General features: G+C 41.5%; 1 protein-coding gene and 1 long non-coding RNA gene across 4 annotated transcripts in view; one reads left to right on the top strand and one right to left on the bottom strand.

The window, feature by feature from the left end:
• The window catches only part of PSMD13 (proteasome 26S subunit, non-ATPase 13), a 40,872-nt gene extending 36,870 nt beyond the window's left edge, over positions 1 to 4,002 (top strand). The window contains exons 8-13 of the mRNA XM_073604677.1: positions 281 to 360; positions 512 to 637; positions 718 to 780; positions 1,983 to 2,063; positions 3,024 to 3,140; positions 3,666 to 4,002. Of these exons, the coding sequence (XP_073460778.1) occupies positions 281 to 360; positions 512 to 637; positions 718 to 780; positions 1,983 to 2,063; positions 3,024 to 3,140; positions 3,666 to 3,761 (563 nt within the window). The 3' untranslated portion in view covers positions 3,762 to 4,002. The remainder of the gene's footprint in view (positions 1 to 280; positions 361 to 511; positions 638 to 717; positions 781 to 1,982; positions 2,064 to 3,023; positions 3,141 to 3,665) is intronic.
• Positions 4,003 to 8,022: 4,020 nt separating this feature from the next.
• Positions 8,023 to 12,488, bottom strand: part of LOC141112157 (uncharacterized) — a 31,274-nt gene continuing 26,808 nt past the window's right edge. For all 3 annotated transcript variants that reach the window (XR_012236533.1, XR_012236535.1, XR_012236534.1), the window contains one exon: positions 8,023 to 8,284. This is a non-coding gene — a long non-coding RNA (uncharacterized lncRNA). The remainder of the gene's footprint in view (positions 8,285 to 12,488) is intronic.

Consider the following 12,488-nt stretch of genomic DNA (forward strand, 5'->3'; position numbering starts at 1 on the left):
CGGTTTTTTTTTTTTTTTTTTTTTTTTTGGTCTTTTTTTAATTTGTTTAACAAAAAATAAAAAACCCAGAGGTGATCAAATACCACTAAAAGAAAGCTCTATTTGTGGGGAAAAAATGATAAAAATTTCATTTGGGTACAGTGTTGTTTGACCGCGCAATTGTTATTCAAAGAGTGACAGCTCTTAAAGTTGAAAATTGGTCTGGGCAGGAGGGGGGTTTAGGTGCCCAGTAAGCAAGTGGTTGAGTCTGATGTAACTTGTTGTTGTATTTTGGTTGCAGTACCAGAACAGCAAGATAGAGCCTTTACGCTTGGCCTAGCTGGATTACTTGGTGATGGGGTCTATAACTTTGGAGAACTGGTAAGTACCTTCTTATGGTATGTTAATTAGTACGTGTTAATGTATTGATGTGTGTAGTGCTTCCTAAACAGTTTACTAGTAGCAGGGCAGGTGACTTTATTAACTGTTTCAATAAATTCACACATTAAGACACTTTGGCCTCTTGCTGCAGTTGATGCATCCAGTATTGGAGTCGCTGCGTACTTCTGATCGAAAGTGGCTGATAGACACACTCTATGCCTTTAACAGCGGTAATGTGGAGACATTCCGAGCCTTGAAAACAGCATGGGGACAGCAGGTGAGAATCAACATTGTAAAAAAAATATTGCTTATTTTTTGCTTCACTATGTATGTCTTACCATATTTTTTTCCTGTTAGCCCGACCTTGCTGCCAATGAAACACTTTTGCTTAAGAAGATTCAGCTCCTATGTTTAATGGAGGTGAGGTGTTTGTTAAATGTTACTTTTGATGTGTTGTAGGAACCGTGTGTGTGGTTTTTGTTTTTGTATTAAAAAAAAAGGAAAATGGGACTCCCACCTAGTAAAAGGAGGTAGTACTCACCCTATGTATAAGGGGGTGTAATCAAAATAACTGTAGCCAAAAAGCAAGACGACAAACAAAGACTATACACTCCCAAATTGGTGAACTACATGTTTATTTTATGACCCAATACAAAATACACTAGCAAAAAGGGGAATCCCTAACAATTCCCATAACCTTCCAAAAGAGCCCCCACCTAAACTCACCCAAAAATATCACCCTGCATACTAGGACAAGATAATACCGCCCCTCGTATACCAAACGAGGGGTAGGAGATGCAATCTCGGCAGGGAGTTGAGCCCACCCTCTCCTAAACGACCATCCCCTCACTCAAAATATGGCTCTAAGCCAACCAGGTGGAGACCAGTATGGACCCGTTTCCAAGAGGGGCAGTGTTCCACCTTAAATCCACAATGGGCTTATGGAGCTAGGGTGCAACAGCCCCGATGGAATACACAACCTACTGAACCTGTTAATATACCCATACAGTCATAAGTCAGTCTGTCAAATGCAAAGCAGTGGTGGTCAGTGGTTGGAATAGGTGCCCTGTTATACAAATAGGCTCAAAGATCCTCTGATATCCAGCTATTTAGCACTGGTAACACAGGTAAGTAGATCAGCCATATGAATGAGCAGTCTCGACTGCTGATGCCTGATACAAGCTGTCCAGTCTAGTGTAGCTTTTCACATCAAAGCTCCAATGTGGTGATGTCAGGTGTACTCTCAGACCTCCGTTCACGATCCTCTGCACATAGATCAATATTGCGAGCCACTCAGCCGTGTCCAGGCAAATACTGTACAGCTCTCCTGCAGATAATGTCCTCAGCTAGAGTGCACGTGATATCTGCTAATTATCTGGTGCAGTCCAGTACAATCAGACGCGGCTAGTCTCTCCAATCCAGATGGATAAACAAATGAAGCTGCAGGCCAAAAGTCCAAACATGGGGTTAGAGTTCCTGAAGATCATAGTGGCTGAGCCTTTGAGGGGGGCTTGTCCCAGTGTCAGCAACTACATGTTTCGTTCCTGTGTACCGGAACCTTCGTCAGGTTTGTGTTTTTATGTTGATGTTGCACTCTCTGGCATCTTTTGTTTCATCTCTAGATGACGTTTACACGACCTGCAAATCACCGCCAGCTAACCTTTGAAGAGATAGCAAAGAGTGCCCAAGTCAACATTAATGACGTGAGTTCAATCTGTTTTAAACTATGGTAGTCTCTATCTGCTTCTTTTATAGTAAAGTGATTTACACGACAGAACATGTATAAATATAAAACTTTGTAAGAGATTTGGAGATATACATGTAAAAGTGATTGGCTTCAAATGATGTCTGTGTGTAGTTTGTAAAATAATATATGTATAAGAAGGTGGCTATATTTGCTCTTCACACATTTCACTAGCTTCCTGCTTTATTGTGCTGCACAGTGACTGTGCTTTACTGCTATTCCCACAGTAAAAATTTGGGGTTCATGTCTGACCTGACTGGAAACTCTCAATCAGTTTAAGGCCCTGTTCACACTTGCGAATGGGACTGTTAGCATTTTGGTAGCGGGAGACCCAACGGGGGCTTCAAGAAATTCTCTGCAGGCAGAAGCCCCATTGAAAGCAACACAGTCTGCATCCAGGGCCAATCATTCAAAGGTAATCGATCTATGAGCAATTACATGCAAGCGATTGCAAATAGCTGGGGGAGCTGTAATCCTCTTATTGTTTTCAATGGGACTTCCTCCTGCAACTAGTTGCCAAGAACCCCCCTGGGTCTCCTGCATCTAATCGCTAATGGCCCCATTCACAGGTGTAAACGGGTCCTTGCAGAGCTTGTATCAACAGGAAAAGATCATTATATTACCAGATATACAAATGACCTCTAGAGGGAGTATTTTCAAATCTGGCATACCGTTATCAAAATGGGGAACAGCAGTCAAGTGAAAATGACATAAAAAGTGTCTTTACAAAATCATTCTGTGTGGGTTTCATCCCTGTCCTACCTTACTACCTGTTTAAAAACTATAAATGTATCCAAAACCAGAATACATATTGAAAGATTGAAGCGAAACAAGAGTCCTAATTTTGAAAATAAATATTTAATGGGACCTTTCAAATGGTACTTTACTGAACACCATCCCTTTTTTGCTTCTTTTAAAGGTGGAGCTGCTGGTTATGAAAGCACTGTCTGTTGGTTTGCTTCGGGGCAGCATTGATGAAGTAGACAAGCGAGTACACATCACATGGGTCCAACCTCGGGTTCTTGATATCCAACAGGTAATGCGATAGTTTGTAAAAGTTCTACTTTCACAGTTTGCCTATGATCTGCATTCACAACTACATTTTTGGACTTCTGGTAAATTACTTGAGGAAAATGAGAAACTTGTATTTAAACTGTACTTGTGAGCAAAACCTGACTATTTTCACTGGCTGCTGTACGTACTAAATCTACATATTTACCGTGAACATTTTCCTAATAAATCTAACGCTGTTAAAATGCAGGTCAAAGGCTCTCGGGTTTTAAACAGCACCATCAGAGGTTGATTGCACACAATCGGCTTCACCTAAAATATGGGAGATAGCTTAATGAATATGGCTATAGTTGGTAACGCTTGCAGTATTGGTAATTTGGAGGACTTGCTTTGCACAGTTATTGTTCCCTTGTCAGCAGTAGCAGTTCACTGATGACTGGTGTTTTTGTTAGGGGATGTGAATTCATCCCCTAAATCTTACTTATTTAGTTCTAATGACTTGTGCTTCCCTAAGCTTTTTTCCTGATATGCCCCTTTTTTTATCTCCTAGATCAAGGGTATGAAAGACCGTCTAGAGTTTTGGTGCACAGATGTGAAGAGCATGGAGATGTTGGTAGAACACCAAGCCCACGACATCCTGACGTAGAATCCTTCCAATTCAGGACCAGAGATTGCAACAGTCCTTTCTCTGCCACAGGAATCTGCTGTGTTGTCAGCACAATTTGAGAATTAAATCAGGACTCATTTGGGAGCAGTACAGTCCAGTACCTCTGATATCTGAGGCATCTGACAAGCTTCCTGACTTTATGTAGAGGATTCAGCCTCTGTTACGTTTTAGGGTTTGTGTCTGCACTGAGATGGCAAATAAATAAATTTCTGTAAAATTCTTTACTGTTCTCATCACATAATATATCAATCGCAGCATGCACTACAGCAGTGGTCCTCAACCTGGGGGTCGAATGACTATTTGCCAGGTGTCATCGAAACCTGGGCTGTTCCTGAAGCACCGATCTCCCAGCCTTTTTGCGACCACCCAGCAAGGCTGTCCCTGTAGCCTGTGGCCTCCCAGCTGGGCCGTTCCTGGAGCCTGCGGCCACCCACTCAGCCTCTTTGCAGCCACCCATTCAGTTCACGGCATGGGTGGGGGGCAGAGACTAGAGGTCAGCTGACTGGTGAGGAATGTGAAGTGGGAGGGGCTGGAGGAGACACTATATCTTGATTTCGGCATAGGTGTAATTGCTGTTAGACACCACAAAGTCGGAGACACAGTGAAGCTGGAGACACAAAGGTTTATTTACTAAAGCTGGAGAGTGCAAAATCAGGCTCACTTCTGCATAGAAACCAATCGGCTTCCAGGTTTTATTGCCAAAACTTAATTGAACGAGATGAGGTTAGAAGCTGATTGGCTACCATGCACAGTTGACCCAATTCTGAGTGCACCAGTTTTAGTAAATCTACCCCACAGTGAGTAACACTACCTGTGATTATAGTTGCTATAAAAAGTTCCCACTATAGTTCTCAGATCAGCAGATGACCTTGATCAAGAGCACCTAAGTTGGCTGATCAGAACTCCCCACCAGCACTGCCACTCATCCCAACTCCCCGCCAGCACTGAGACTGATCCCATTACCACTATTAAGGAGTAAGAGAAGGAATAAAAATAGAAAATACATGAAAGGGAGAGGAAAAGAGTGGAAGGAACAAAGAAAAAGATGCGAAAGACTGCTAGAGAAAGGCATGGAGGGAACAAGAAATTAGGATAGAGCTAAAAGGGAAAGAAAGGAGAATAAAGAGTGGTACATCCTAAAGTTTACCATAAGGTGTATTAATACTGTACGAGTGGAAGGGACTCAGGGAGTGCTAAATATCCATGTGTTAGGGGCGCAAATTACTTGTCTTGCCTTGAGTGCTGACAACCCACGCTATGAAAATAATTTTACTGTTAGGGGGTCCCCACAACTTGGGAAATTTTATCAAGGAGTCACAGCACTAGAAGGTTGAGAACCACTGCACTAAAGTAACTTGCAAGATGAATATAAATGTATTCAGTTGTCATTTTATGCCACTAACATGTTCATTCCTTTTTAAAAGTTGTATGTTTTTTTATTAGCTTTAGTTAAATTACTTTCTGTGCCTTTTTATAGAGTGAAAAAAAAAGGGAAAAGCTGTATATGAAAAAGAATCTTATAATTTGTGAAAACAGTTAAAGGATAAGTTCACCTTTTTGTAAAATGTTACAGATGCACCGGCCTCTACCCGATGCCCGTTTTGACAGTGAGCAGGGGATCTTCTCCCATGCTCGCTGTCACAATCGGGAAAAAAAAATATGGCTCCTCCTGCCCGGCCACTTCATTCATTTGCTGTGTTCTGTGAATGTGAAAACTACAAGTACCGACAGTCTTTGGCTGTCAACTTGTTCTCAATGAACTATCAGAGTGCTGTTGATTGCTCTTGGTAGTTCATTGAGTCTTCCTAACAGAGTGCAAGCTACACAAACAGTCTGCAGGACTGTGGCATTACACCCACAATCTGCTGATCGTGGGCGCAATGCTTTATAGGTCCCTAGCAAAAATAAATGCTTATTTTACCTGCAAATATAATGTGTGGGTTTTTTTTGTTTGTTTTTTTGGGAAAGCTGAACTTCTCCTTTAGGCCCCTTTCACACGGGACGGATCCATGATGATCCGCCCCGTGAACATCCGCTTGCTCAGTGGGGATTGCTCCGCCGATCCCCGCTGAGCAGGCAGATGACAGGTCTGTCTCTGCACACTGTGCAGCGACGGACCTGTCAGGGCGCCGCTCTCACCCTATGGGGGATCGGATGACGACGGACCGTAGAGTCCGTCGTCACCTGATCCAATCACGGATGCAAAAGTAGGTTTTTCCTCCGTTACGCTTTTTCGGATCGGAGCGGGTTGGCTGTCAGCGGACTTGTCACCGCTGACATCCGACGCTCCATAGAGGTCTATGGAGGGTCCGTTCAGGTCTGCCTAAAAAACTGACAGGTGGACCTGAACAGATCGGCCATGTGAAAGAGGCCTTACCCTGGCCCTAACCATCATTTTATAAGACTGTTGCCTTTACTCAAAAGATCAATTTGGGTTTGAGTAGATGATCATCTCCCCAGTGTGAGCTGTAATACAAACCTATGAAGTCCCAGTGTGAACACCTGTCCATGTTCTATTACTCCACTCATAGACTCCCTTTGCAGCACAGCCTGGGTTAAGCTTCATCTCATATCAGTAGGGAATATGCTGACTGGCACAGTAGCTGAAGCAGCAATACAGAATCAAGGCGCTTTCTGCAAGAGCTCTATTGAGATAAAATAAATGTGGTATGGCTTAAATCCTAGGTGTTTGGCTGTATGCCAGAAGACAGGAGTCCAGTAAATCTCTTAATTTTTTTCTTTATATAACCATGTAAACTATTGAACAGCAGCAAAGGGGGATAACTGTATGAAGTTTCCCACAGCAGCTAATTAGGTTGCACCCAATATTCTTTGGGATAATAAAACAGGGAATCATATTGCTCACTGCAGGAAACAACTCGGTTTGCTTTATAAACAGGCATTTGAGCATAAAAGTTTTTGTTTTGGAATTGTCAGAGGAGCTAGAACATTCAGAGAAAATACACAATGTGGCAGGAAGAACATAAAAATTGGGCAGATGGTGTCCCTGCTGGAAACGAAACACAAGAAACCTGTACTGAGAGAACATTACTGTCCTCTCCTCCTAAGAATACTAGTTACGTGGCTGTCATTCTGATCCAGTAGCTTCAGTATGCTTGTTCCAGGTCAGTGCATCAAAGTGCTGAAGCCAGACAGGTAAGTAGCATTTTTAATAGGTGGTCCGCAATGGCAGCCTGCATGTTTCTCTCAGGTTACTTTAATAGGATAAGGCCTGTTTGCATCCCTAGACTGCAAAGCATTGATCGTGTGTCCCAGGATCAGGAGACTGCCATCAGTACATGGATTGTCACAAGCCAAAGACTGTTACAAGTGTGATTTTTCTCTCTACCTTTGTGAGTAGTTTTAAATTATGTTTTCTTCTTAATAAATATATCAAAGGATAATGCACAAGGCTGGTGCTCCCTCTTTTTTCAGTTTTTTGTTTGTACTTTAATTGGATACTCCAGTTAGCAAGATGTGTAAAAACATAACTGTGTACCCCTGTACAAAAACCCCAATCACTGAGCTACAAATTGCAATTCCATAGAAAAGAACAAATTTGCTTAAATAAAATAAAATGTTTCCAAGTAATTTACCCATAGCTTTTACTTTAGATACAGAGTAGTTTAAGGCACCTTTCACATGGGGCACCCTCTGCTCGGTAAGAGAGAGGGATCTTAGAATGATCCCCTGCTGGGTCAGGTCAGAACAATTTTCCTGTGATGGAGGGAGAAGGGACCCATGTAATTCCTATGAGTGGCCAGATGTAAGTGTACATGTGTTCACCTATATCTGCCCATATAAGTGTCAGTAAAAGCAGACTGGATACACAAACCTATTGCGCTCGTTCAGATAAACCCGAATGTGAAAGGATATAGACAGACGAACATCTACTTACAGCAGGCCACCTGTAGGGATATAGTGCTGTCAGTTTCTGATTTTTTAATGACAATTCAAAAACATGGAACACCCATTTGAAAGGGTCCAGCATTCCTGTGTGGCTCCCTTTCCTCGTCAGCATCCTATAGCCAGCTACGCAGAATCATACAAAAATGAAACCTGTCTACCCTGCATTGCATCCATTACTGATGGGCCACTAGGTGGTGCTGTGCTATATCAATATATATTTTTGCTGGTTATGTATAAATAGCTAGTGGAGCATAACCAATCACATGAAGATCCTTGCATATAAATCCCTACTGCCCACACAATACACACACACATTTTTATACAAAAGAAACCGGTTTAAAATAGTTTTATTAAGTATAAAAATAAGCAGTAAGGACAGCACACTCCATGGAGTACAGTAGTTCCACCACCTCAGCAGGATACACGACTTTGTGCTGATGATCTCTGTTCCACATTCAGTCCATAGACTAGTCCAAAGAGTTCAGGCAAACTGTTTACTCTGGCCTGCCCTTGTAGTGGTCCATGTGCGCCAGGACCCATCCAGATGGAATCAAGAAAACTGAGAACAATACGACCAGTCCAATGGCTTGGTCCTAAAAAAGATACAAGGTAGATGGTTTACCTAAGTGGAAAAGTTCTACAGTTATCACTCTCAATCAGAGATTTGCATGTGTATGTAATCAAGAACCACAGTGTATTGGGAATGCAAGTATAAATAGATAGTGGTGATTAACTGTACCTGAGCACCACAAAACAAAATGCTATTTAATTCATTTTTAATATTCAAAGCAAAACTCCTCCATCCATGCTTTATTTTGTTGAGAAATCACTTTGAAAAACACCCTCCTAGTGTTTCTAGCCACTACTATCTTGAGTAATGGCAGATGATTCATGTAGTATTTATTCCTGGAATTCATCTACCCTTAGCTCAGGCACGCAGGCAAGAAGACGTGCTTAGTGAGAGGGAAAAAAGTATTTGATCCCCTGCTGGTTTTGTATGTTTTGCCCATCATAATTTTAATGGTAGATTTATTTTAACAGCGAGAGACAGAATAACAACAAAAATATCCAGTAAAAACGCATTTCAAAAAAGTTCTATATTGATTTGCATTTTAATGAGTGAAATAATTATTTGACCCCTTCGCAAAACATGACTTAGTACTTGGTGGCAAAACCCTTGTTGGCAATCACAAAGGTAAGGCATTTCTTGTAGTTGGCCACCAGGTTTACACACCTCAGGAGGGATTTTGTCTCACTCCTCTTTGCAAATGCTCTCCAAGTCATTAAGGGTTTGAGGCTGATGTTTGGTAACTCGAACCTTCATCTCCCTCCACATATTTTCTTTAAGGTCTGGAGACTGGCTAGGCCACTCCAGGACCTTAATGTGCTTCTTCTTGAGCCACTCTTTTGTTGCCTTGGCTGTGTGTTTTGGGTCATTGTCATGCTGGAATATCCATCCACGACCCATTTTCAATGCCTTGGCTGAGGGAAGGAGGTTCTCGCCCAAGATTTGACAGTACATGGGCCCGTCCATCATTCCTTTGATGCGGTGAAGTTGTCCTGTCCCATTAGCATAATGTTTCCAACTCCCATGTTTGACGATGAAAAAGCATGGGATGTACGACACCATTCTGGTTTAGGCCAGAAACCAGGAAGCAACTGTAGAAGGTTAGTTCACCTTTAAAGCATATCTAAACCAAAAAACGAAATGTTTTGCAGCTTGCAAGCCCTTAGATGTAGTGGCTGCATTAGTTTTCTTTTTTTTTTTTTCCCTTTATTTTTTACCTGATAGTCCTTTGGCCACCATACTTCCTGTCCCTTCATATCTAAACTTATTCTCCATTTTGTCTAAGGAGGCAGCCATAGTGGTCACAAAGGTTGGACCTTAGGTTGGGTATTAAGTACACCCCCCTTAAGCAAGCCATTGATTATTCAGTTTTCTCCCTTCAACCACGAGTCAAAATAAAAGAAGCAATCCATTAGTTACTATGGGCAACATACACCAAGTGTATAAGGGGTGTAGAAATGTCTACCTCTACCAAAGACAATAAGAAAGGGGGGGGGGGATGTAATGCCATCCATAGACAGATCAAAAATTGCACGTTCCTGATGAATCGGTCAAAATGAATTTCGATCTGTCTGTGGCCAACCTTACACCCCCCCCCCCCTTTTGTACTGTTTTTGGTAAAGGCAGACAATTCTACACCCCTTATATACTTTTGGTGTGTATGTTACCTATAGTAACTAATGGATTGCTTCTTTCATTTTCCAACACACATTAGATTAACTGTTACCTACATTACTCACGAGGTTCACGTAAAAACATCTTAGATTTTACAAGTGGTTTGAGCAGGAAACACATCATTTCTTTCCTGTTCAGTGAATATGGTCATATCTGTGAGGAAATCCGTTCTCCGTGCTTGATTTATGGTTACAAGTATATGTTTCTGTAATCTAAACACAAACTGCTGGTCTAAAGAGAAAATCTGACAAATATGTGCAAAAAAATCCTGAAATATAATATAGAAAGGTGTGTGGTGTACTTATGATTTTGGTATACCCTAAAGCCTAGTACACACGATGAAAAAAATCGGATGAAAAATATCGTTTCGAAGCGACCGTACAATCTGATTGTTAGTACACAGCTTTTCGAGGGTTGATCACGACACTTCATGCAAAATTATTGATCTGAAGGGACAAGCAGGACATTTTTCCTCATAGACCAGAATGATCGATTTTCGTTTATTCAATACAGTATTCGTCTAGATAAAAAATCAACTGACCAAGACCGTGCGTGCTTGGAAACAGAAGAATCAATTACTATACCATACAATACATGACTTCCAAAGTTTTATTCTGTTGTAAGAGAATTTTTGTAACTTTAGTAACCTCTTCATTTTCTATATGAGACTAGCAAAAAAAAAAAAAAAACGGAAAATCATTTGTCCGATATTCTCATTGTGTGTACGATGCATTGTGCTGCAAGGAGCTTTGTTCAGGCTTTACCTGCACTACATGGAGCCCTCTGAAACTGTTGCCTAAAGCTGGCTATAGATGAAGCCATTTTCTTTTCTGTAACCACGGGTTGCAGGAAAGAAATTTGCTAGATTTCCCCATCAACACAGCCTTGATGGGAATCCCTCCCGTAGAGCCATTGTGTTCTCCCGGCAGGGGGGAGCTGCCCCTGCCCATAGAACACACAGTGATTATTGCTAGCGGCTATAGCTACTGTCAATAATCGCCTGAGAAATCAGACAGGCTGGTTGTACCCAAGTTGATCGATGGATTAACTTGGATACAATCAGCCTGCCCGTACGAGATTCGAACTGTCCATGGCCAGTTTTAAGAGTAACTCCACTTTTGTTGAGAAAAAAAAAAAATTCCCCCTCTGGGTGTGTACATTGCAAACTTTGTTGCAGATTCCTACCTTTTGTTATTCTGAAGTAATAGCTGTTGGCTTGTCTGTGTCTATGTGCACAGTGAACATGCATGGGAGTGGTTTTATAATTATCAATCAGCTGCTGCATCTGCAGGGCTCTAATGAAGAAACTTGCAGGGTCTGCATCCCTTTATATGTGATTCCCTTTAAGAATATCTCACCAAAAAAAATACATTTTTTGCTGCGGGGGATACCTAAAATCTAACTTGTATCTTAGTGCAAACTTCTGGGAAAATCGGTAAGCCAATCACACAAGCAGGAAATGACATATCTAGGGGGCGCTCTGTACACCATCTGTGTACAGAATGACTCTAGGTACGCATATTGCATTGCATTTTACAGAAACTTACAGCAACTGCAGATTGAAAAGGAAAAGCAATTTTTAATAACCCAATTACAATATGACTTGTGTAGCAAATGTATATGCTATATTATTTTTTATTTTAGTTGGTAATTTTGTTTCCCACAAAAGTGGAGTTACCCTTTAAAGGGTAAGTTCACCTTTTGTACACTTTTTTTTCTTCTAAATTCCAGCTCCCCTATGCACCAATATAGCATTCATGTACTTTTTTTTTTTTGCAAAAATATCAAAGCTTTCCATTAAATCTACAGTCACTTACTTTTCTTGTCCTAATCCACGTTTCCAGACGTTTCCATTAGTAATGTCTTCTTCCTGATCAGACTTTAGGTCATGACACAGGAAGGAGTTGACCAGCTGATCTCATTAGCACACACCCTGCATCATCCACCCTCCCATTCCCAGGTTCACGTTTTTAAAATTAATAGCAATCAATCAGTGATGATCACCCTTCTCACTAAATACATGGAAGGGAGGGGACAGAAACACTCAGCTGTCAAGCCCCTTTCACAACTCTGCATAGCGGTAACTCACATTCCCATATGCGTTTTTTTGTTTTTTTTTAGCGAGGGGGGAGGCGTTTTGGAGCATTTTCACTGATAACACATAGGGCAGCCTATCCACTTGAATGAGCTGCCCTACACACAGCACTCGCCCCAAAGAAGCTTCAGAAATTTTTTTTAGAGTGGAGCTTTTTTTTACTGCGATTTTTGGTGCAGCGCTTTTCTGAAATGCAAGGAAAAGCACAGATGTGAATGGAGCCTCGTGGTTCTTGTGTTATCGCACCAATTTCACTTTCAGGCCCCATTCACATCTAGCATAGTGGGAGCGAACGTTTTGTGTCTCGTTTTTTCCTGTGACACACATAGAGCAGCCTGTTGATTCCAACTGGCTGCACTACATGTTGTTATTGGGACATTTTGACGTTTTGTGTGTTGTGTGTTTTTTACTTTGCATTTTGAAGCATTTGCCCCTCGTTTTTTCACATGGCAAAATGTGT

This window comes from Aquarana catesbeiana, linkage group LG11 (assembly GCF_042186555.1).
Source record: "Aquarana catesbeiana isolate 2022-GZ linkage group LG11, ASM4218655v1, whole genome shotgun sequence".
NCBI lineage: Eukaryota > Metazoa > Chordata > Amphibia > Anura > Ranidae > Aquarana > Aquarana catesbeiana.